The 26639-nt window shown below is 31.8% G+C and overlaps 1 protein-coding gene across 2 annotated transcripts; it reads left to right on the top strand.

Moving 5' to 3' along the window:
- Positions 1–782: 782 nt before the first annotated feature.
- Positions 783–25707, top strand: LOC143056788 (neuronal acetylcholine receptor subunit alpha-3-like). 2 transcript variants are annotated; one of them, XM_076229952.1, is made up of 6 exons: positions 783–3202; positions 17688–17827; positions 20403–20447; positions 21298–21407; positions 23650–24182; positions 24860–25706. In XM_076229952.1, the coding sequence occupies exons 3-6, from the start codon at positions 20406–20408 to the stop codon at positions 25237–25239; spliced, it is 1065 nt and encodes a 354-aa protein (XP_076086067.1). In that variant the 5' UTR covers positions 783–3202; positions 17688–17827; positions 20403–20405; the 3' UTR covers positions 25240–25706. The 2 variants fall into 2 exon arrangements, with proteins under 2 accessions (XP_076086067.1, XP_076086066.1); XM_076229951.1 differs by lacking the exon at positions 783–3202 and adding an exon at positions 16328–16535 and having other exon boundaries at positions 24860–25707.
- The last annotated feature ends 932 nt before the right edge of the window (positions 25708–26639 follow it).

Genomic DNA, 26639 nt, shown 5'->3' with positions numbered 1-26639 from the left:
GAATTCTAAAATCATTTCAAGTACAAGTGATCAGCCATATTACACTTCAAGCACACAGCTTATATCTACAAGCTCTGAAACAACTACCGCCTATAGAGATATTACCAGCATATTTCCATCAACGCCTCAGACATTAACAGAGGTTATAACCATGTGTTCATGCAATTCCGAAGAAAGCCATTACCGATCGAATTCTAAAATCATTCCAAGTACAAGTGATCCGCCATATTACACTTCAAGCACACAGCTTATATCTACAAGCTCTGAAACAACTACCGCCTATAGAGATATTACCAGCATATTTCCATCAACGCCTCAGACATTAACAGAAGTTATAACCATGTGTTCATGCAATTCCGAAGAAAGCCATTACCGATCGAATTCTAAAATCATTCCAAGTACAAGTGATCAGCCATATTACACTTCAAGCACACAGCTTATATCTACAAGCTCTGAAACAACTACCGTTTATAGAGATATTACCAGCATATTTCCATCAACGCCTCAGACATTAACAGAGGTTATAACCATGTGTTCATGCAATTCCGAAGAAAGCCATTACCGATCGAATTCTAAAATCATTCCAAGTACAAGTGATCAGCCATATTACACTTCAAGCACACAGCTTATATCTACAAGCTCTGAAACAACTACCGCCTATAGAGATATTACCAGCATATTTCCATCAACGCCTCAGACATTAACAGAGGTTATAACCATGTGTTCATGCAATTTCGAAGAAAGCCATTACCAATCGAATTCTAAAATCATTCCAAGTACAAGTGATCAGCCATATTACACTTCAATCACACAGCTTATATCTACAAGCTCTGAAACAACTACCGCCTATAGAGATATTACCAGCATATTTCCATCAACGCCTCAGACATTAACAGAGGTTATAACCATGTGTTCATGCAATTCCGAAGAAAGCCATTACCGATCGAAGTCTAAAATCATTCCAAGTACAAGTGATCAGCCATATTACACTTCAACCATACATCAAACAACCTGTTCGTCATACATTAAATCAACGTCTGTATTTGAGATGACATCTGTTGATTATAACCAATGTAGTTGTCCAATACAACAAGGTAAGATCAAAATCATTGTATGGAAATAATATATTATGAATTTCTAATTTTGTTGAAAAATAACGAGATACAAAATCAAAAAATGTTCCTGTTCAAATCTTGAAACAAATACATGCATATCTATTTTAAGTACACTTTGTAGTCGTTCATGTTGGAAATATACCTTGTTAATGTTCAATGTAATGTTTTCTAAATTGTTTGAAAAAACTGTACTATAATGAAAAGTTTATATAGAGACCTAACTGTATAACAGATAAATGTGCAATTATATTTGTATTAATCACTGAAATATCAAATTGTATTGTATAGCTATCTATTTGACTTATATTATTAATGCATATCTAATTGTATAATCATGATATCATAATTTACTGTTTGGCTTATATAATCCAATGTATATTCAGTCACATCTTACATACTTTATCCACATATTGCAGCATCAATACGTATTGCTTGATTTGATATGATTTTGCTCAGAAGTGCTTAAAGCTAAATTAGTCAGCAGTGTGTAAATAATCAATATACATAATATCCTCATGTCTATTCCTTCATATTAGGCAACTGACATAAATGAGAGTTGTTTTTTTTTTTTAAATATTTCAATAATTTTAATTTCATCATACATATAAATATCCCTCTGAAGGCAAATACTTTACTTTATATGTACTGGTCATCACTGGGAATAAGCACTATAATTATTATTTCTTTATATTAACACAAACGTAGAGAGTTTTAGGAATGTATCACAATATTTAAATAAACACGTTTAGATAATGCTTAGGGTGTCTTTAAAGTATCTAAAACCATTTTTTTTTAGATTAAACTATTTTAAAATATTTTTTTTTCTGTGGATGCATTATCCGAATTATCTAACCATCAAAGTAAAATTTTGTTTTGTAAAATGAAACTTTATACTTCCTTGATTCAACTTAACACGTTTTGTTTATATTTAGATAAAAAAGAATCTTTTCACAGTATTCATTTCATTGATTTACATTTTCAGATTACAAAATGACATGTATGAAGGGGAGGTTTGATTGTATTTCTTATAACTATTTTCATATTGCTGCATTTGTGTGTATAAATTATTTTAAAAGAACAAAATTCTGATCAGACTTCATTTATATTGTATGCTCACAAAGATATTTTTCTATAATAAAGTAAAGTGAAAATGAAAATTCTTACGCATTATTTAAATCGATTGCATATTATGTATGTTGTTTCATAAATAATGTGACCATTTTCGTTTCAGGTCTCTGCAACTATAACTCTATTAAAAAGGCTTGACCATTAAATCGTGTTATAAAAGGAAGGCGAGACTTGTAAAAGTGCATACATAGGTTTATGTAACGTGCGTCTTAAATCGTTAAAATGGCATTCAAATCTTGACAGCTTCATCTCTCCTTACAATATCTTCTCCCGATAGGCAGTAAAACGCTTGACGAAGTGGGGCGTCTGTTTGGCTGTGTGGGATGTATTAAGTTTGCAGTCACGTCCGGTCAGATTGGGGACTTTAAATCAGATGTGTCGTGTTAAGAGAATGTCACGCTCTTTGCACGTAAAGAACCCTTGCAACAACTCTTTGAGGGCCCGTAGGTGGCCTGTTGCAAGGCTAAATTTCAGTCCCTATCCAATATACCCTTATTTTGCAGTGGAAGTCCAAATTTCCCCATTATCCCAAATGGCCTCTATTAAAGACCTACCCAGTGTATTTATTGTGAACTAGTTCTCGTCCTGAATATGCATGAAATATTTGCCACTGGACGTTAAGCAACCAACAATCAATCAATCAACATTACAATATTTTACATGCACCATTTGCAAGATTTTAACTAAATGTATAAAACGTCAGATTGATGATCTTATTTTACGCAAAATCTATGTAAACCCACCCAATTCTTCCTCTTTTTGTGTTTTGATACTGCTGTTTTATTTTACAGAATCCAGCTAGTCTATAACTCATATTGGATGAACCACTCATTGCCAGTTTTATAAAGTTAACACGATTAACATGAGTAACTACAGTACGACATCCATTTGACGAGTGATAACGAATCAACAGTTATAGAATACCGATAAAAGATGTCATGATAGTTTTTAAGGCAGAGGTAGGCACTAGGTTAGACTCTATAGGCTGCACCAGTACCAATTAACGTTATTTTTCACTATATTATTATTTAATTTATAATATTAATCCAGTATTTAAAATTCAGTCTCTCCTCTAACGTAGTTTCTCTGGTTTAATCCACCATTTTCTACATTTGAAAATGCCTATACCAAAATCAGGAATATGACAGTTCTTGTCCATTCGTTTTTCATGTGTTTTGTTATTTGATTTTGCCATGTTTTTATGGACTTTCAGAATTGATTTTCCTCTAAGATCAGTATTTTAGTGATTTTACTTTTTGTTGATGTCGGAAATCTTTTACCAGGTATGGCATGGTATTGGTTGCAAACATTCGATATTTTTCATTTATATGCAATATTTTATATTTAAACGGTATATTTCTTCATTTAAATGCAATATGTTTTCATTTGAATGGTATATTTTTTCATTTGTATGGTATATTTTTTCATTTGAATGATATCTTTTTTCATTTAGATGCAATTTTTTTTTTTATTTAAATGGTATAATTTTTCATTTAAATGGTATATTTTTTTTATTTAAATGCAATATTTTTTTATTCAAATGGTATAATGTTTCATTCAAATGGTATAATGTTTCATTCAAATGGTATAATTTTTCATTCAAATGGTATAATTTTCATTCAAATGCAATATTTTTTATTCAATTGGTATAAAAAATCATTTGCATGCAATATTTTTTATTCAATTGGTATAAAAAATCATTTGCATGCAATATTTTTTATTCAATTGGTATAATAGTTTTATATTTATATGCAATAATTGCATCATGGGAAATTCTTTGACGCCTTAAGGTCAAATTTGCAACAACGTTTGTGATTGGTCGGTATTTATTTAGATTTTCTTCCCTTTCTTTCTAAACTTGAGTGACCAATAATTAAAAAAACGCTTCCGAATATCGCCCCTCTAACTAAATCTGGCGAGTCCTGCACTGGCTGTTTTATTAAAATTTTGTGGTCCTGACTAGTATTTCTATTACAAAATTTCGATGGTCCAAACGTTCGAGCCACTTTAAAAACTTCCATTGTACAGCATATAGATATATATGCAAGTACATTGTATACCTTTTTTTTTTTTAAATAGGTTAGACTTTAAACGGTTTTACACTAGTCATTTTTTGAGGCCCTTTATGACTTTCTGTTCGGTTTGAGCCAAGGCTCCGTGTTGAAGACCGTACTTTGACCTATAATGGTTTACATTTACAAATTTTGACTCGGATGAAGAGTTGTCTCACCGGCACTCATACCACATCTTCTAATATCTATATACAACGTAAACTAGACGTTTCTCAGACTGTTTTTTTTTAAATCCTTTGCCGCGCGTTGTGTACTGTTTGACAACTCAATCAGGAAGAACAAGATTTATTTCAGTTCTACTGTTGTTTCATGTATTAGCTTTGAGCAAATTTCCAGTAACTGCAAATATTCTTATGTCGGTGCTTTGTGTCTATTGTCTTAAAATTAGTCTTTTTGTGTGTGTCTCGTTCCGATCGTTTGAGTTAATCTAATTGCAACTGATTTTACAGGTTGTTAAATTACTGTACTGTTTATATTGTTCGTTTCTGTGTGTGTTACATTTTAACGTTGCGTCGTTTCTTTTCTCTTATTTTTGAGTGGAATTCCACATTGCTATAAGACGTGTCACGGTACTTGTCTATCCCAAATTCATGTATTTGGTTTTGATGTTATATTTGTTATTCTCGTGGGATTTTGTCTGATGCTTGGTCCGTTTCTGTGTGTGTTACATTTTAGTGTTGTGTCGTTGTTCTCCTCTTATATTTAATGCGTTTCCCTCGGTTTTAGTTTGTTACCCCGATTTTGTTTTTTGTCCATGGATTTATGAGTTTTGAACAGCGGTATACTACTGTTGCCTTTATTTATACCACTGTCCCATATTCGGGATAGATTGAGGGCTCACAAACATGTTGTTGTACTGTTACACCGCTGTCCTAGATTAGGGGGAGGATTTGGGATCCCGCTAACATGCATATTTAACGCCGCCACATTCTGTATGTATGTGCTTGTCCCAAGTCAGGAGCCTGTAATTCAGTGGTTGTTGTTTGTTGCTGTGTTATACATATTTGTGTTCGCTCATTTTTTGGTACATTAATTCGTTGATTGCATTGTTTTACATAATTTGTGATTTCGGTGCCTTTTATAGCTGACTATGCGATGTATGCTAAGCTTATTGTCGAAAGCCGTAGGGTGACTTATAGCTGTTGATTTCTGTGTCATTTGGTCTCTTGTGGAGAGTTGTCTCATTTGCAATCATACCACATCTTCGTGTCTATATCAACCCTGCCATATTCTTTATCTACTTGTCCAAGGTCAGGAGCCTGTTGTTTAGTGGTTGTCGTTGGTTCATGTCTCGACTCATATTTGTTATTATATTTTGTAAATTGTTTTTTTTTTTATGTATAATTAGGCTGTTATTTTTTTCGTTTAAATTGTTTACATTGTCATGTCGGGCCTTTTATAGACGACTTTTCAGTATCAGATTTTTGACATTGTTGAAGGCCTTACGATTGTCTATAATTGTTTACATTCACTTCATATTTGAACTCCGGTGGATAGTTGCCTTATTTGCAATAACATTACATCTCTTCGTTTTTATATTATATACCTGACTTCTAAACTCGTGTTTTCATGAACAAGCATGAAATATTTGTCACTGGGTGTTAAAATTAGCAACATACAATCAATCAATTTAAACTTGTGTTAAATAAGAGCCATTTTATATTTATGTATTTGTTCAGTTGGGGGACAGAAGGATTTCATATATGAATATGGTTGCCGGGTAAGCGCTGAAAAATATTCATGATTAGAGATAGATTGAAATGAGTAATAATGCTCTCCCTATTAGATTAGATTCCCTGAAAATGACCAGTGATTTTATATAATCACTGATAATTTTAATTATTTATCTACAAATTCCCTATTATGATTTCAGGGATTATCAATAATTAAAAGCTTCAAAAATGATATCTCAAACCAATTACACTAGTGGTTCTAGGAAAGGGAGATCCCAAAAAACTATTGGTCAATAGTCACACGAAAAGACTGAAGAAGGATATCGCCTTGCTATTTAGCATGGAATCCTGCTCAGATCTTTAATACAAGAAATCAGTTTGAGGATGCTGATTTCCGTTCATTGGTACAATTTGTACCTTCAGATGTTTGTGCTAAAACTCTATTTCTCTGAGACGTGCCGTAAAATCTGATTTGATATGGAGGACAAGGGTTTTTTTAAATGTTGATATTGTGGTAAAAACAGATGTGAATTTGATAGATATGCCTGTTGAAAATCAGGGCAAATGTGTAATAGTCGATGCCATCCAAATTTAGTTTGTAAATAAAATGTTTAATATTAAAATATTATACATAACATTAACATTTATCAAAACGACTGTACGCATAAAAATCGTTTTAATGATAATTTCATTTTAATAACAATACGATAAAAAGAATAATCATTATGCCATTTAATATTTTCATACTGACTTCATCAACCCGCCCGTGTGGGCTCGCTTGATATTATTATATACTGATACAGTCAATATCAAAAATGGCTGGCTTGATATTATTACTGATAAAGTCAGTATTAAAAACAAAACATCAAGTATTCTATATATATTTTGCTTATCATTTAATTATATTGTGCTTATCATTTAATTGTTTTGTGTATAACATTTCAATATTTTTGTGTCTTTCATATTAATAAATTATGCCTAACGTTTTACAATATTAAGGTTATTATTATGATATATTAAGGTTAACTTTTAAGATATTTCAATATGTTATATATTTTAGTATTCATTTCAGTTATTCTGTATAATTCCTGACGTTTTTTCTAGTGATTATACATAATCCCTGAAAGTTTTAGTGATTATATATAAACCCCAAACTAACCAGTGATTATACATAATCTATGAAAATTTTAGGGATTCTACATAATCCCTGATTATACAAATTCACTGTAACATATACATCTCTATACAAATATCTAAACTTGAACCCCCCCCTTCTCCCCTAAGACACCGAGGTTTTTTTATCCGCCCCTGTTATGCGTGTCTTAATATATACATTTTGTACGACGGGTCTAGATAATAGCTAAACGTACAATCATTTAATTTGTTGGATACCTATAATTATATTTATTTATATACTGTATCACAAAATAAATTTGTATACCCCTTTCTTTCCCAATGCAGTATTGAAAAGTAATGATTAAAAAGTCCTGAAGATAAAATATGTTTTGAAATATGCTCTGCATACTTATTTAAGCAATGACATATAGTAATTATTGAACTACTGTGGGGCTTGAAAAAAAGTCTTTTTAAGGGATTCGGAGATGAGAACAGTAAAAAAAGCTCAGCAACGAATCCTAAATGTAAAATGATTTGCGGCATAATACATGAGAGCATATATAATAGATAGTGTTAAAAATTAAGTTCACGCCTCATACAGTGAAGTCCTATGTCATAGGACTATTGTTGTAACATGGGTTAGCAACTGGTTCCAATTTATCCTGAATTGTCTTTATTAAAGAACTAGTTCTGGAGTATAACAGCTTATGTCTCTCCTTGTCACGGGGTCTCTGGTTCTGCTATTGTAATTAGGTATTTTTTTCTTCATGTAGGAAAAAAAAGTGGCTTAGTTTAAATAATTATAACGTCCTGGAAGGCTTTTTATTCTTTTTTCGTGTTTGCCCACCTGCAACGTCTCTGAGGATCAAGAAACTTTAAGGAAACAAAATAATATACATGTAGCACACAAGAACGTCATGATAACATGTATCTGGACTTAGAGGGGGAGAGGGGACTAGCTATGTATATATTTTTTTTATTTCAATATGAAAACTGTAGGGGAGTTTCTTCAGAAAGGGTTTTTATTGGACATGTTTTTGCAATGCACGCAGGCATCTGTTTCTATCCATGAACAAGTTGTGTGTCAAATAAATTATTATTACTTGTCACTCGCATTTTTTGCTCTGCCTGGCCATTATATTGGCATTAATTGCCAGTGCACGAACTCGCACGAACGCCAAATTTTAGTTAGATGGGCGATATTCTGAGGCTGACGTGTTTTTTTAATTTTTGGTCCCTCATGTTTAGAAAGACAGTGGAGAAAATCCAAATAAATACCGACCAATCGCAAAAGTTGTTGCAAATTTTACCTTTAGGCGTCAAAGAATTCCCCATGATGCAATTATTATACTAATTGAATAAAAAATATTGCATGCAAATGATTTTTTATACCAATTGAATAAAAAATATTGCATGCAAATGATTTTTTATACCAATTGAATAAAAAATATTGCATTTGAATGAAAATTATACCATTTGAATGAAAAATTATACTATTTGAATGAAAAATTATACCATTTGAATGAAAAATTATATCATTTGATTGAAACATTATACCATTTGAATGGAAAATTATACCATTTGAATAAAAAATATTGCATTTAAATGAAAAAATATACCATTTAAATGAAAAATTATACCATTTAAATAAAAAAAAATTTGCATCTAAATGAAAAAATATACCATTCAAATGAAAAAATATTGCATTTAAATTAAGAAATATATCAATTAAATATAAAATATTGCATTTAAATGAAAAATATCGAATTTTTGCAAGTTCGTTTCTGTGTATATTACATTATAACGTTGTGTCGTTTGTGTCGTTTGTTTTCTCTTATTTTTGAGTGTAAATTCACATTACGATAAGACGTGTCACGGTACTTGTCTATCCCAAATTCATGTATTTGGTTTTGATGTTATATATATGTTATATTTGTTATTCTCGTGGGATTTTGTCTATGTGTGTTACATTTTAGTGTTATGTCGTTGTTCTCCTCTTGTATTTAATGCGTTTCCCTCGGTTTTAGTTTGTTACCCCGATTTTGTTTTTTGTCCATGGATTTAAGTTTTGAATAGCGGTATACTACTGTTGCCTTTATTTGCAACCAATACCATGTCTTAACCAGGGTTCAATATAGAACATATTTATTTCAAAATTGTATATTCTTTTAGTTTTCGTTTGAATTTGAATTTTGCATTTTGAATTTTTATTGTTTTTTTGATTTGTTTTAATTATTTGATTTGCATTAAGATTTTCAATATGACTCGCGATTACCCATATACCCGTTGTTTATTGTGTGATAACCAGCAGGAGCCATGAAATAAATTACATTTTTAATTTTTCTCTTATAATTACTAGAAATAACAGAACAGCATTGTCTTGGTTATTTTTCTCTTATTTGAAACAATATCAATATGTTGAACACCTCATATACTATTAAAAAGTATTAAGCAAATTTGACAAAAAAAAAAATCTTTCTTTTATATGTTTACAAACAATTTCGTTGCATATGCTAGTAGCTTTTGTGTAAGACAGAATCTGACCTTCCTCTATCCAGCAAAAAGCTGCACAAAAGGTATAAGGAATTATTATATTGTGTGTTAGTAAGCAAAAATAGAAAATAACACGGAGAAAACCGAAAATCAGAACTCCAATAATTCGAATATAAAGAATTCAAACAAATGTATGGCCCATAAAAGGACAAACAGCACTATACTTGCACATTGTAATAAAAACCAATAATAGGTCAAACTCGATAGCCCCTGGAAGATTGACAGTTGCTGTTTCACATGTAGTATCCTTTGTAATACTGATGTCTCTTAAATTATCGATTTAGTATTTGAAAAAAGCTAATTTTAAAGTTCTATAGCTTCTAATTATTCTCAAAAGGCGGAAACGGAAACATGGAACAGATTGGGCATGTAAAACGTTCCTTATTTGAAAAAAAACAAACAGAATGGTTTTACAATATTCCTCGGCTATAGTTTATAACAGGTGTGCAGGTGGACATTTTCTAAAAATGTTTACTTGCTCTAACAGACTCAATATCTAGCGTGCTAGGAACACATATTAACAGCATTATGTTAAGAATATATTGTCAGAGACTTCTTTATAATTGTTTTATTCGTGTGTTAAAATGTTCTTCCTTGAAACTCATGGTACATTTTACGCAACTGAATAAAACAGCAGTATATAGTTTTGGTTAACACTTATTTTAATATAATTCACTTTGCAGAAAGTTTGATTCTAGTTTAATTTGTTTTGGTGTTCATGAAATAAAGAGTAATCAAAATATAGACGAGAAGAATTCATTTATTTAACTTGTATTTGGATATAATGTTTCTAATAAATAAAAAAGTCTCCTATATTTTGTATTATTATATAGTACTAGACAAAACGAAATGAACTATACCAAAACTTTTAGTGAATTGCTTAAAATGTCGTGGTATTGTCCTTATTAAATTTGTATTCACTAAAAGTATTTATTAGACAGTAATAATGTACAAGATCAGACCTGTGGTGTATATACAAGTGTTTCTGTGCGTAACTACTTGTATGTAAAAACAAATGTTATATTATTACTCAAGGTAGAATGTCAAATATAAAAGGGTGTTATTTATTGCAGTAATCATGAGACTTATAATACATGTACCATCAGGTGCTTGTGAATGTAAATAATATATTAATTTCGCTTAAACTCTACACTGTATGTACGTGCGGAATTACAACATTTAAACATTTGGAAGGACGCATATGAATTTTAACTGAACACGTCTATTTATCGGTTATACTGTTATGTTAGTAAAAGGAATCCTGATCGCATTATAAAATTACAGAATTGTATCCAGCAAAGTACATTTACAAACTAAGAGATGAAGCACATTTTCACACCATGGAAGAAGATTGACGATCAATATTCCTAAACAGAAAGTCAGAATCTAATACCAAGAATTACATTTAAAACATTGTGATGACGTCATTCTATTGTTGTACCCGTTTTTTATTTTAGAGATTGGACTATCATTTACATATGAGAAACCATTAAATTACCCTTTATTACCAATGTTATTTCAACTGATTAGGCGAACCTTACGTTTTAGTTTGCATAAGGACAGTCTTTTTGATTATGTGTGTGATAAGGATGATTGCCGTTATAATTATTATTATTTCTAATCACCTATCAGTGTCACCAAACCGATATACAAAAGTACTGAGTGTATAATAAGAGACGATTAACTGGACACTTCATTACTGAGTTTATCCCTAAACACCTGTCCATAGATGGACTGGTCTTTAATAAGCGAACTGGTTAAACGCCGACCAGTAAAGTGAAATAAATCAAGTAATAACTGTCCAATATTTTTAAGAATAGCTCTCCTGCTTCTAAACAAATATTGGACAGCTGAAGGTAGCATAACTGATTTTAACAGGTAAATGATAGTCCAATCACTGAAAAAAACCTGTGATGATCTATTCCGCCAATTGTTTTCATCACGTGAAAAGAAAACAAATACAACCAAATAACAAATGAAAACTCCAAAAAACAGTTTATTTAAGTCCCCTTCCAATACAATAAGTTTGACACTCGTCAAAACAGTTTCTTTCAAAAAATTTATTCTCATCCGTCTTTGGTTATCAAAATCGACCTCTGGTGGTGTTGCTCTTTTTCCTGCTGACATCATTTTCATCTACAAATGAAATATAAGAACAATAAAGTACTGCTTTGTACGCCGCAAAACAAGGACAACATAAAACTCACCCTGTGTAAAAAGTGCATATCTAGAACTTCCTTCGTGAACTAGGGGACTACAATAGTTTTATAATTTTCAGGTTTCGGAGTTGATTAACAATATGTGGTTTTTAAGTCGGATATGATTGCTTGAATATGAAAATAATGCTACATTCCTTTCGCTCATGAACGACGATGAATATGTGAACTTATGCAGAATAAAGGAAAACGTTACCACATGTTATTTGTAAAACAAATCAATCGTGTGTTAGATTCGCACTGTGTTCGTAGTGATCGTTGTGTGTTAGAAAAGAAAATAAGAAAGAGTTTTTTTTTGCAAAGAAAATCAAGAGACAAAATTATGTTCCGTTAACATTAAAACAAACACACACACACAAGTGACATCAATACACAAATAAACGTGATAAAAGAGGTTTTTTTAGTTTAAACATATTTTATTTGCTCAAAGCAAAAAAGGATTAGACACAAGTAAAACATACTTATAAAGTCTTCTCCACAATACAATATATATATAACAATACAAATTGAACGTGAGCATGTTTCATATAATATAAACAACATAAATATTACTTAATTATACTGAAAAGTAGAGGGAATGAGGAAAGAACGACAGAGATTAGGTTGATGATGATAATGATGATGATGTGCGCTTTACCTATGTTGATACTATACTACGAGGAATCGTTTTGATCTCTTTATAAAATTGAATACTTGTTTAACAATTTGCACATTTTGATCATAGGAAAGAGTTTCTTTTCCAAAAACCAGTAGTTTTAAGTCCAAATCGCAGCCTTCGGGAGGGCAGCTGAGACCATTAAACAGAATAGCCCTTTCATATAGATAGAAAAGACAATCAAAGAAAAAATGGTGCATGTCCTCAATATCCAAACCACATATACATGTTGGATCAGATATAATGTTAGCTCTAAACAAGTCACAATTTAAGAATGATGCCGAACATCTAAATTGGGTTAATATTATATTCAATTTTCTTGGACCATATAAATAATGTGTTAAGTTAGATTGATTCTCATTTCGAATGTCGTAGTTTTTTAATTCTACTTTGAATTTTGATAACGAGTCTACATTTCGAACTGATATGTTCAAATTATTCCAAAGTTTAATAGTTGATGGAATAAAGGATTGGGAGGTCAGTGTCAGCCTGCAAAATGGTAAAATGATATCTTGTCCATTTCGCAAGGGATATTGAGTTGTACTTTGAATTTTAGGGGCACGAGGCTACATAAATATTCAGGGGCATTATTATTCTGAATTTTATAAAATAATTGTAGTTTTCTTCGTTTTCTTCGTTCCTCTAAAGTTTCCCAACCAACCTCTTTTAAGACAGCCTTATAGTGTGTGAAAACAGGCAAACCTGTTACAATTCGTGCAGCTTCAAGTTGTAGCTGTTTAAATTTAATTGAATAACCTTTCCGCAATTGTCCCATACTTCAGTTGCATATTCAAAAATTGGTCTAATAAATACTAGATATAATTTTTCCAAATTTTGTCGGCTAAGTTGATTTTTGAGTTTTCGCAGTATAATCAGATGTGTTTTTAACACTATTTAATATATTTTCAACATGGTTGTTCCATTTTGCGTCACTTCTAAATGTAACCCTTAGATGCTTATGAGATTGCACAATTGGTATTTTTTTATTGTTCATAGTAAAACTTAGGTTTTGTATCTCATTATTTGAAAACATCATAATTTCTGTAATAAAAAAAGAGGTGACACGACCTTCCAGGAAAATAATAGATAAACAATGGGGAGGGTATAATCAGGTGGTACCGTTTAAGTAAACAATACCATTCTTTCGAAAATTCCGATGAACAACAATAGAATTTAAAAGGATTGCACGTTGTTATCGTTTCATTTGTTCATATACATTATATATTTGAAACAAAATCTCAATATGTTTCAATGTGAACCTGTCTTCACATGTGTTTTTTTTTTTTTTTTTCTTTCTTTTTTCTCAGTCAACTAGTAAAAAAGAAACCCGAGAAGAAACAAGAAACTATGTGACATGACTACATTTTGAAATATATTGTATATAAAACTTGCCATTACAAGCTGCTAAAACTACATCCTCTTTGTAAATAAACTCATCATAGATACCAGGACTAAATTTAGTATATACGCCAGACGCGCGTTTCGTCTACAAAAGACTCATCAGTGACGCTCGAATCCAATCCACACTTTAATCGAATATATCTGACTACACATTTGATTTTAATCAAAAGTTTGAAACAGCACAGTCACTAATAACGACACCTAGTTCTTCATTTTTTTGCATTAGGAATATACTTTCCACGTTTTTATCCATTTTGGAACACAAAACGCGGGTAAAGGTCGCCATGTAAAGGTTTTTAAAGAACATATGTAGAGTAGTCATTTCGCACGTAAAAGTCATGATACGCATAGATCTACTCTGAGTCTTAATCTACATGTAGCAATCAATACATGTTGAGCATGTTTACCTTCAGCTGTACCTTTTCTGTTGTTAAAGTTGAGCTACTGTTTATAGGGACCAACATGTAGGCTAAGTTTTAATGTAAAGAAAGTTTATTCACAAAACAATTTTCACACTTGAAAATAAATCTTTTTTTTATTCGATTGCATTTTGTCACCTTTTTGACTAGTTAAACATTTTTAAGTAAGATAGAAGCCTCTAACAGTCCATTCTGTAAAATATTAAAAAGGTCTTCGGCCTGCGGCCTCAGAACTGTCCAATATTTTACAGAATGAACTGTAATCGGCTTATATCATTTACATAAAAGTATTATATCAGTAAAGAATTTTATTTAGTATCTAGTCATCAAATATAGTATAGTATTATATTATCTGTTTTGAAATTTGTTAGTTACTTCAGAAATTACTGCGTGCATTATTTATTGCGATTTTGTAAATTTTTTTTTACTAAAATGCGATTTTTATGTTTTCGATATTTATGATATTTAGAAAAATATTGTTAATTCATATTAAAAATAATAAAATGCGAGTTTAAATTATTGCGAATATTACTATGTCGCATTTTTCGCAATAAAAATTAAAATTCAACAAAGATGACAGTATATTTGCACGTTACCCGATATATAGGTGGCCTTTTTTGCTCTTTGGTCGGGCGTGTCTTCTTGATATGCCATCAACTTGAGTCATATCTTTTATCATAAATCAATTCGCTCGAACATACATATACATTCCTTGTTTGAAAGCAGTATGCACATATATCTATAATCCTTTTAACACTAAACTCAAAATGCAACTAAATTTTAAATTGCAAACACATGGGTCTTCTCACCTAAATGATAAATTGAAAGAGTTGGTCCTGCTTTGTTTCATAAAAAAAAAACGTAGATACTAGTATCTTGTCTTAGAGGGATATAAATACTTCGTTTAAAGAAAAATCTCTCAAACTGAATATTCCCTGAAACTGACATTATCAAGATGCTTTATTCCTTGATCGGTAACATTTTTGTTACAGTAACATTTTTGTTACATTTGGAGGAAATATTTTTAACAAACAATCGCAATTCTCATTGAAACTAACCATGTCCCTTTTATTGTCGACTTGTATCTTTATGCATATGAAGCTGACTATATACAAAACTCCCAAGGAAGAAAAAAATAGGTCAGTAGTATCCTAACTGTATTTTTCGCTACAGACGATATTCTTTCACTAAATATTTCAAAACTTGATAACAATATTATCTAATCCTTCACAAAATTAAAAGAATTGCAATGGAAAAGTCTAGGCCTAAGTCTCACGATATTTTTGATTTGTCACCAATTATGTTTTTTTATCCTCACTATTTCAGGAGGTTAGCTTTTCATTACACTAGTAAAATTGATAGGGGATTAATAAAAAATCCAAAAAAGCAAAACAAATATATAGGTCAATGTGCCTCGCAATTGTTATCATCCAATCAAAATTGCATATTATAATATCACATACAATGTAATTATTATTTCAAAGAAAATCCTTGTATGTGTTATTGTCCATCGATATTAATAAAAACAAAAATATCAGCATCTCTCATTTTTCATGAATCTTAGTTCAAAATAAAATCTGCATTATAAACAATTTTCGTCTAAAAAGTGCACTTGGGAATGCCAATAGTGTTCGTGGTTTACCCTTCTCGGTTTTTAATTTATAATATGACTTAACGTAAGTAGTGTATGCCGGAATGACAACTTATTACAAAGAAAAACATTCAATCATATAAACCAATGCTAAAGTTATATTACTTTAGACGATTTAATTAAACGCGATATATACTTTATCAATTTTAATAAATGTCAATCTAATTCATGTAATTAGAAAAAAAAAACTAAACAAATAACATCTAAAACTCGATTTTCATTATAATAGCAGCATGATTGCTAAGGGACCAAGTTAAGTCTCAAGACATAAGATTTATTCATATGTATTGCTTGCAAAGCTTGCAAAAGTTATGTCCAGGTATTAATCTCGATCATTGTATAATTCTAAATGTAGTTGTCGATTACGTCTCTAGTGTTAAGATGGTTTAATTGACATATTAATACTGAAATAATGCACTAGCTAAAACCTGATTAGATAATTCCGACTTTGCAATTGATCACATTGGTGAAAATGATGTTGACGCAAAGAGGAGTATATTTCACTGTGATCTTGGTTGTTATTTTAGGATCAGGCTGTAAGTGTTCATTTTTATAAGTCAAACATTTCGCCGTTTCATATTTTGTATCTATAAATTAGGTATCGTTTAGTTTTAGTACATTGTCTAATTACTATAAAACAATGTTATTTTACAGATCATTTACTGTTTGCAATTATGGAAATTGAATTTGTATTGATTTACCTATCGTGTTAATGTTTTATAAATATTGTTGCTTTTGCTTTTATTATTTTTAGTAACGAAAGACTGTCATAAATTGTATGAAATGCATATATATAAAACTAACTAGGAAAGTAACACCCAACCCCTGAAAGCTTTTTTATTGTAGAGCCTAGGTTGTCGAGTGGTCTTGTGCATTGGACACAGTACATGGCGATATGGTGTCATGATATCTCAGTAGCATGAGTTCGAATCCGGGCGAGGGAAGAAAAACAAATGCTGATGCAAATTTACAGTCCTGAAATTGTTGGGCTGTTATTTATACGAATTATATATACAGAACGAGTGTTCAACACTTCTATTTCAATCACTGGTGATCCGATGGATAACATTTGTTGTAGAGTCTTCACTGGTTCAGACATACTTTTAGTTTATAATTTAATTTTTGTATGTATGTGACTGATGAGGAAAAATAACATCCGGCCACCGAAAGCTTTATTATTGTAGAGCCTATGTGGTTGAGAAGTCTAGCGCGACGGACACGGTGGACAGCGATTTGGTACCACGATATCTCAGTAGCATGAGTTCAAAACCGACCAGGGAAGAACAAAAAATTGCTATCCCAAATTTACAGATCTAACATTGTTGGGCTGTTTTTAAGACGAATTATATTTATATATACTTGTGGACAAATAAATTTTAATTGTAGGATCGTAATGACTTTTATCTGCAAAATAACATGCATCGTCAGAAAAATGTATTCACTTGTATTCACGTCAATAAACTGCACAGATTTATAACAAACTGGTTAAATCTTAAGTGCATAATCTAAAAATAAAAGTATTAGCAGGTTAAACACGGTGGCAAACTCCTACATATTATTCTGTCTCTGAACCTACAAGTACTTGGTATTAATCACAAATGCAATGTGTGTGGCTCTTATAACTTTTAATCGGCTCACATATTGTTCACAGAAACAAGTTTTTTTTTAGGTATTCTATATTTTTTCAGGCAAGTTTGTGTCCTCGTACAGTGTCAGTGATGCAGAAAATATACATACAGCTATACTGACAAGTTATAACAAACATGTTCTTCCAGAAGAGCCTGTAATTGTACAGGCTGAATATAACCTTCTGACCATTAATTCACTTGTAAGTAACAAAATTGTAAAGTCGTATTAATATACCAGTGTCCATAGTTAAGGGGAGTGTCCAATCTTGATTCGGAAGAAATTCAGTTTGACATTAGTTGTAAAATGATGTATTTATATCTATTGTACAGGTAGAATCTAGTGTAAATATAAACCCAGTTTAAAATAATTAAAAACATGAATTTAATTTTACTCTATTGTTTTCTTTATTGTTTTTTTTCCCTAGCTTTGTTACAGTTGCTGGGGTGTTTTTATAAGAAGGGTCAAATAGTTTGTAGATACGTAATTCTACGTAATTCTATGCCATCTAAGTGTTTGCTCAACATACGAACCACAATCATAAGTCAACATAATGACACACAGAAAATTTGAGAATGTGGATTACAGTCTTTTCCAAAAAATAAATTCGACCGGTTTGATCACGTGTCCTCTGAAGTTAAAATGGTTGTATCCAATTTTTGAGAAATTAAAAATAAAACAATTCGTAATTATTTGAAGGGCTTTTAACACAGTTCTATCCAAATTCTGACAAATTAAAAAGAAAGAAAAAAACTGTTGGAACACTCGTTAACGCTTAACAAAATTTAGACGATGTATGTAATAATAAACTCTAAAGTGGTCTTGTCATTTCGGGACAATTTACTACGCAACAGGGGTTTAACTCATTGTTGATGGCTATACAATGACTAACAATGGTAAGTTTTGTGTTATTTGAATGCTTCTTCCTGTTATTTGTTTAACTTCACTGGGGTGTAAAAGCGTAGACCGAAGTACATTTTGTATGAAGTGCGGAAGCGCTTCATTATAAAAATGTGCGCACGGTCAACGATTTTACAACCCTATGAAGTTACAAAAAGAAGCATTCAATACTTATAATTACATTTTTAGCTAGGATCATGTAAACACGAATTTTATCAATTTTTTATTTAATTTACTTGTCCACTTTATTGTTGGACCTCGTGTTATCATGAATGAAAAGTTTTATTGAGTAATGCAATTGCTTTAGGAATAACACGTGATGTTTGGTTAGCCAATCAGAATAACGTATTATAGTGAAACATACATCTAATGTAATTGTATATAAATGATTAGACCTTAACGCATGGCATATCAAACAAAAAAAGATAAAGATTACATTTTAAGCCCAACTCATTCAAAGTATAAAATAGACTTGAAATGATTACTAGTTTCATTGGAACTTTGTTATGAGTTAATGAATTTAAAGATCTAAGCACAGATTAGGAATTCTTAAAAGCTGTTAATAACTGGCGTAATTGAGGATGTTTTTTCAGTTTGTTTATGTCAAAAGAATATGTCGATATTTTACCCTTCAAATATCTCAATGTAATTAAAAACTTTGGCTATAATGGATTTACATTTCTAATCGGACAATAGATAATAGAAATAGTAGTATGTTTAAACATTTCACTTTATCCGAATGTCATTATTACAGGAGAGTAATGAAAATAAATTTATTTAACAATTTTAGAATTTCTTTTGAACACCTTGATCAATAACAATCGACAAGTTGCATTTTCAGCTTTTTTTAGCTCAAATTTCAAATGTATGTCGATACTTTGATGTTTTAATCGCAAATCGACACATAAGGTCATATCTCTTTTTTCTTAGTTTGTCTTTTGAAATGTCTATTGATGTTTCATATGTTTATACAGTATAAACAACTCAAATTGGACTAATGAAGTTCTGTGTTTAATATAATGCCATGGAACATCTGGCTATTATTATGATTAGCTGGATTTTCTCATGAACAGTTTACTCAGTGTAGATTGGATATTATATTATGACAATTATGATCAGATTTCAACATCATCCCCATATATGTAACCCCTAGTTAACGCGCTTCTGGCGTACTAAATTATAATCCTGGTACCTTTGATAACTATTAATAGCTTATCAGATAAATAAGCATTCCTCAATTTGTCTTAATTACTTTCACTGTTAGGTTTTGAAATATAATTCATATGCTGATTTTCTTTATAAATTCCTGTAAACAAAATGTAAATTATTCAAATTACTGAGGTTCCTGCCTAAATATAAATCCTTACTGTATTTGGGACACTTTTTAGGTGCAATGATCTATAATCTGATAATTTCGTACTATATGTGGTCTTCAAATTCTTTCGCTTCGAGTCCAACTTCTTAGTCCAATGTAGACAAAATGTTCGTCTAGTATGCCAACTTGTAAGTTAAGATATAGTATCTTTGGTGATTATGTTTTCCATAATAAAAAAAAAAGTAAAATCACAAAACAAAATGATCTCCGAGGAAAACTCAAACGAATGGATAACAACTGTCATATTCGTGACTTCGTACAGTCATTTTCCCCTAGAAAATGGTGGATTAAATTTAGTGATATAACTAGCTAAACCTCTCACTTGTATAACAGTCGTGGAAGTGCCGACTTCAAAGTATTCGTTATAATAGAACTTTATTTCAAATCAAAATCCTACACAGCGTATCAAAAGGAGTAAATAAAATGTTAAATTAACAAAAAAAATTGTGTAAAAAAATAAATGCAAACATTCAGAGTTCCAATTCTATTTGTTCTGTTTTAGGAAATGAAAACTCAAACATTGACAACGTCTGGATGGTTTACCGTGGTAAGTTTTATCCTCGGTAATATGATTAAAATGTCTGTTTCTTCCCAGGAGTTAGAAAGATTTTAAAAACAGATATACCAGAGTATTTTTTTCTGTCCCTTTAATGGTTATTACTTTGACTCTTCTATTGAGCCACCTAAATGTTTAATTTTGTTCAAGAAACAATTAAGAATCGAATGCCTCATTTTGTCAATGTATTGGGGTGCAAAAGCGTTGACCGAAATTCATTTGGTATAAAGCGTGGAAGCGCATTATTTTAAAAAGTTACGCACGGTCAACGCTTTTACAACCCTATGAAATTACCAAAAGAAGATAGCAATACTTAAAATTACATTTTTTTTTACTATGATTATGACAACACGAATAAAATCATTTAAAATTAAAGTGTTTATTCCTGGGTTTCTATGAAAAACACAAGTCGAGTAAAATCACGATCAACACCGAGTTTCATAGTTATTTAAAAATATGAATGTAAAGATATAATGGATTAAAATTAATACGATCTAAAGAAAACATTATGGGGGAATTGATGGGAAATAAAACGTAAAAATCTAATTTAATTGCACTTTTAACGCGTTGGTTGTAAAAGCTAACGATTTGGTTGCACATTGGTTGTAAAAACTAACGCCATGATTTGTAATTCATACGGTATAAAAAACCTACGTGTTGGATTTTAATTCAATGTCGTAAGATTTTCATTACATACCGAAAATTTTGCACAATTGAATTGGCAACCAATAAATGTTTTTACCAAAAAATATCTAAATAAAAAAAGGCACAAAATAAACGTGTAAATTGAACCATTAGCACTATAAATATAAATATATTATATATATAATTCTGATTTTAGGTTTGGAATGATAGCAGACTTGCATGGACAAAATCTTCTTACGGAAACATAGAACATATTTACGCATCGCAAAAAATAATATGGCATCCCGAATTGATCGTGGGGAACTCGTAACTATGTTTACCTTTTATTTTTATATTATAATGTTCTTATTTAGATTAAAATTAAACAAGGATTTGCCTTTTTTATAACATAAAATAACACTATTGCTAAGTTGATCCTGTATAAATATATAGATAAAATCTTCTGAATAATTCCTTTGATACTACTAGTAAACATGTGAAATATCTCATCACTTCTACGATAAAAGTATGAAACATTTTAATACGGGGTATATATTTCCCAATTTATACGATATTCCCGTGCTTGCGTTTCCTATCATGATTTTCTTGATAGAGTGTTGCTGCTCACAAGGAAGCTATTAAACCAAAAGTTCCAAATGGTGAAGTTGAAATCCTCCCTTCTTAAATTTTACTGACGCCATCACGAGTTGGTTGACCGTTAAGGAATAACTGTTTCACAAATAATATCGGATATGTCCCTTGCGTCGTAACTGCAATCCCTTTCCCTTTCAAGAATATGACCTATCCAATTAGACTATTTACCGGATTGTTATCACATAAGCAGCACGACGGGTGCCACATGTGGAGCAGGATCTGCTTACCCTTCCGGAGCACCTGAGATCATTCCTAGTTTTTGGTGGGTTCGTGTTGCTTATTCTTTAGTTTTCCATGTATTGTCATGTGTACTATAATTGTTTATTTGTTTGTCTTTTTTCATTTTAGCCATGGCGTTTTCAGTTTATTTTCGATTTATATGTTTGACTGTCCCTCTGGCATCTTTCGTCCCTCTTTTAATTGATTGTTGGTTTCTCAAACTGCAGTTATAAACTTGCCAAGCATGTTCAGGACGAGAACGAAATAACAAAAAGGAACAATAGACCTGCAATAGCCGCAATCCGAAAATTTGGACTGTCACTAACACATGTAACAATTAAGGGTTAATATCATGATAGGGTTTTTGCAACAAGTTTCTTCCTGATCTCTCTCAAAGTTTATGAAAGGATTCTTACCGAGTGAAGATAACGTGGTGCTCTCTCTAAACGCGTGAGGTCATGATAAATTAGCTGATAATCAGGGCATTTGTTGAAATTATCGATTTCTATCTTTCACTTCCCTTTTTTGAAGCCTCGGTCACACCTTACCAGATAGCTCGAACGGACGCCTAACGGATAACTTTTTTCAATCTGTTCATATCCGTTAGACGTCCGTTCTTATCCGTTAGACGTCCGTCCATATCCGTCGCATGTCCGTAAAGCACACGTTTTATCCGTCGACGTCCGTTCTGTCCGGTGGAAACTTTTGAGCATGTTCAAAACTTTGAACGGACGTCCAACCGATAAAATGACCGTTGAACGTCCGTTAGGCGTCCGTTTTGTACGGTACTCGTCCGTTTCGTTCCCGTGTTGTATCCGTTACATTTGTACGTGTCCGTTACACATCCGTTGAAGGTCTGATCGACAAATTCACCAACGGACTTCTACCGGACGTTTTTAACGGATAAAACGGATGTTGAACGAATGAGAAACGGACTTCTACCGGACGGATAAAACGGATGATGAACGGATTTGAAACGGATAAAATTTAATGCTAACTGAAAATTTTGCGTCAGAAATGCCAATTATTGGTATGTCAGATTTCTTAAGGTTCGTGAATTCTTATTATTCATAATCAATCTTATAGAGTAAGGGCACGTCTTCACAATCAAGCAGCTCTTATGCAGGCCAGACACTGCCCTTTGGTGGCATTTTGAAGAACAAACCAAAACCAGTTACACAGAAACATTTGAATATTTATGCGATTTACATGTATTATTATTGAAACCTTTAATTTTTCTGTATATCTTGTTCATCCGTTTTATCCGGTATGCTTCCGTTAGGTGTCCGTTTTATGCGGTACTCGTCCGTTGGATGGACGTTCGACATCCGTTATGTCCGGTACGTTTCCGTTTCTCGTACGTTGCATATCCGGTGTGTGTCCGTTCTACATTCGTTACACGTCCGTTTTATTTGGTCAGTACATCAACGGACTCCCAACGGATAACAATTTTGTCAACGGACAACTCTTATTTTCATCCGTTAGGCGTCCGTTTGTGCTATCCGGTAAGGTGTGACCGAGGCTTAACATTCCAATTTTCTGCATCTATGAGCTTTCTAGTATTGACTGTGTATTGTCGTTCATGTTTTTATGAATGTTGCTCTCTAGTCTGAAAGACCTTATTACTTACACGTTAATTTATTTGAAAAAAAAAAATAAAGACAGTCGTATATAACTATTTTTTTTCAAACTTCAGGGTTATTGGTTTAACAAATCTAGGTCAAGATGACATTCAGTTAAGGATACAGTATGACGGAGAGGTACGATGGGAACCACCAGCTGTTTTGTCCACGTCATGTGACATGGATGTCACGTTCTTCCCATATGATATCCAGACATGCGAAGTAGAACTAGCCAGTTGGGGCTTTCCTTCAACGGCAGTAAATTTATCATTTTTGAAAACTCATGTCAACCTTAATAATTACAGGACAAATGGCGAATGGGACCTACTCTCTACCGACCAACACCATGGCGAAATAATTGAAGACGACTTGACCTATTCTGAATTGTTGTTTTCCTTACACGTGCAACGACTTCCGGGCTATTATTTAATGAGTGTTATATTTCCTGTCATTGTCACAGCTGTACTTACATCAGTAACTTTTATGTTACCAGTAGAGTCTGGAGAGAAGGTTGGATATATCTTGACTGTACTTTTAGCCTTAGCTGTATTACTGACATTGTTTTCGGATAGTTTGCCAACAACTTCAAAACATACTTCAGTTCTTGGTAAGGATTGTTATCATGATTATTGTATCGTTATATATTTAAGGTCATTGGTTGCCGAACAATTCACGCTCTGTAGCATTTCGACACTATAGAAACTTGTTTTTTGTGTACTGTAGTGTTGATTGTTGAAGTACACGTATTGCATTTTTTTCAATTCAAATAGTAAGTGAGCAAGAACAAAGATATGACCACAAAACAATTTCATACAAAGGCAATAATTGTATAATTCGTCGTATGTAAAACTGAGTTAAATGCCTTTTTACCTATCTGTGTGCCTCGGATTGGTAACATGGATAAACCACTATGATACGTATATATTTCCTCTTAAACAGCACATGTTTTACAGTGTAACACGGTACCCTCGAATGATAACTTTGTGTCTTCCGTTATATATAAAGGCCTTGGATGGTTTAAAATGTTTAGTAAAAAGTGAATGGTTATTCGAACAGCGCGGAACTGTGTATATTTCAGATGAGTAAGGGGTGTGATGTGAGTGTACAGAGGGTAATCTGTGCTGTAATTGAGGTTCGTGGATAGATGCGATCTTCAATAAACTAAAATGTCTTACATGAAATAATTAACGATTGCTTGCTTGCTTTTTGAATGAGAAGAATATTATCTTACATGACTGCACATGTATTTAACTCATTTTGATATATTTTTTTTTTATTTTTCAGTTATATTCCTTACTGTTACGCTTGGGCTGGCTTCGTTTGTCATCATATTGACCGTACTAATTATAAGACTTTACCACAAGCCTGATAGTGATGTAATGCCTCCGTGGGTCCATAGATTTGCAAACAAATGTAGAACACTGAAGTGCAAAACAGCTACATTATCATTAACTGACGACAAGGTATCTAGAAAGGTCAATACTACGCCACAGGGTGGCAAGTCTGTATGGAGCGATAAAGACACGGTTCGGCCTTTTGAAGATGATAAAACTACTAACAAAGACCTTGCTGAATTTTTCGACAAGTCTTGTTTTTGCGTATTTACAGTTGTCTATTTGATGGTTGTTTTGGGATTCACCATGACACTGGGAACGTCTTCATAAGTTAAACTATAGTGAATATATACATAAGTTGTGACAAGGTCTATGATTGGAATTATAATGACTTATTGTTGTTATGTTGTTTTATTACGGGCGTGTTTTGTTGTTGTAAGTTTTGGTACAATGGATTTGCATTTGGTACTTTTTACAAATTTTGTGCTGAAATATTGATTTTTTATCTGACATTCATTTAGAACAATGTATCACTGTCCTGACATTGCCCTTTATGACGAACAATTATTCGTAAAAATGATTGATCAATCTGACAGTGTATCGGACTTATAGTGCTAGATCTACACATGTGCATATCATGCAATGTCTAACACTATCTGTGAATGATGACTACATGTATGTTTAAAATTGCATCACCTGCTTCAGGAAATATGCGATAACTTTTGAATAAAACACTCGTTGCATAGATTACTATTCACAAAATGATTTATACAGTTGTATTTTTTATTTTTTATTAATAAATAAATTCATTATTTGTATGTTAATGCATTAATCATATCAATGCCGAATATTATCATTTTTGCCACAACATTTGATTTTTGTTTCGTTGGATTGCTGTCCTTTATTCCTTTGGTATTCATATTTGAAATACAACCAAAACCGGGTCTGGACTCGCTGCATACAGTTATTTGAAGTTGTGTACTATAAACTTTATGCATGACAAATACTAGTAATTGACTATTTGTTTTTCGTGGTAACAAAATGTTTTCTTTTACAATTAGTGTTGTAACATTTACTATTGGTAGACAAGACTAGTTTGCACGGCAAACGAAGAAAACAATTGCACACTACAACTCAGCATTATGAAGCTGCAGACCAATTTATATAAATCATTCTCTGCCACAAAACTACTAAAATTAACAATGAGTGTTGCAAATTCCAAACTATCGGCACTCGTAGTTATATATCTGCATGTGAAGACAGTCATGTACATTACTTACATTACCCTTTAGTTAAACAACGTTTTTATTTATTTCATGAGCAGTTTCTTGTCCTTAACACAAAATTAATTAGAAACGAAAAACTGTGTAATAATGTGAACATGTCAGTGTATACCACTTTTAAACTTGTTACATATAATATAAAGAAAAATCCCAACACACATGTCAGTATTCCTATTACAAACGCCAATTTCTACATTTCACAAATGTTATCCTATAAAGTATTCCCAAATATTGCACTACTACAAATTTAGGTATGTTTTTTTGTATATAATTTTATTGTTTAATATGTGGTCAGTAGTCTACTACCATGGTTACAAACGTACAGATAGTGGTTTCATTCGTAGTCGTCAAACTTTCTAATCTCCAACAGCATTGACATTGATACATGCAGGAGGTTGTTATACTATGACTGAATTAATGAACATCAATAAAATGATCTGTCCTAGT

The sequence above is a fragment of the Mytilus galloprovincialis genome, chromosome 13 (genome assembly GCF_965363235.1).
Source record: "Mytilus galloprovincialis chromosome 13, xbMytGall1.hap1.1, whole genome shotgun sequence".
Lineage (NCBI taxonomy): Eukaryota > Metazoa > Mollusca > Bivalvia > Mytilida > Mytilidae > Mytilus > Mytilus galloprovincialis.
This window is presented reverse-complemented; position numbering and strand designations above follow the sequence as displayed.

Excerpts from the sequence above, each read along its gene's own strand:
- LOC143056788 (XM_076229951.1), top strand. The coding sequence starts at position 16,472 with ATGATGTTGACGCAAAGAGGAGTATATTTCACTGTGATCTTGGTTGTT. Across the intron at positions 21,408-23,649 it reads GAATTGATCGTGGGGAACTC|GGTTATTGGTTTAACAAATC; the intron begins GTAACTATGTTT and ends TTCAAACTTCAG. Across the intron at positions 24,183-24,859 it reads AAAACATACTTCAGTTCTTG|TTATATTCCTTACTGTTACG; the intron begins GTAAGGATTGTT and ends TTTATTTTTCAG.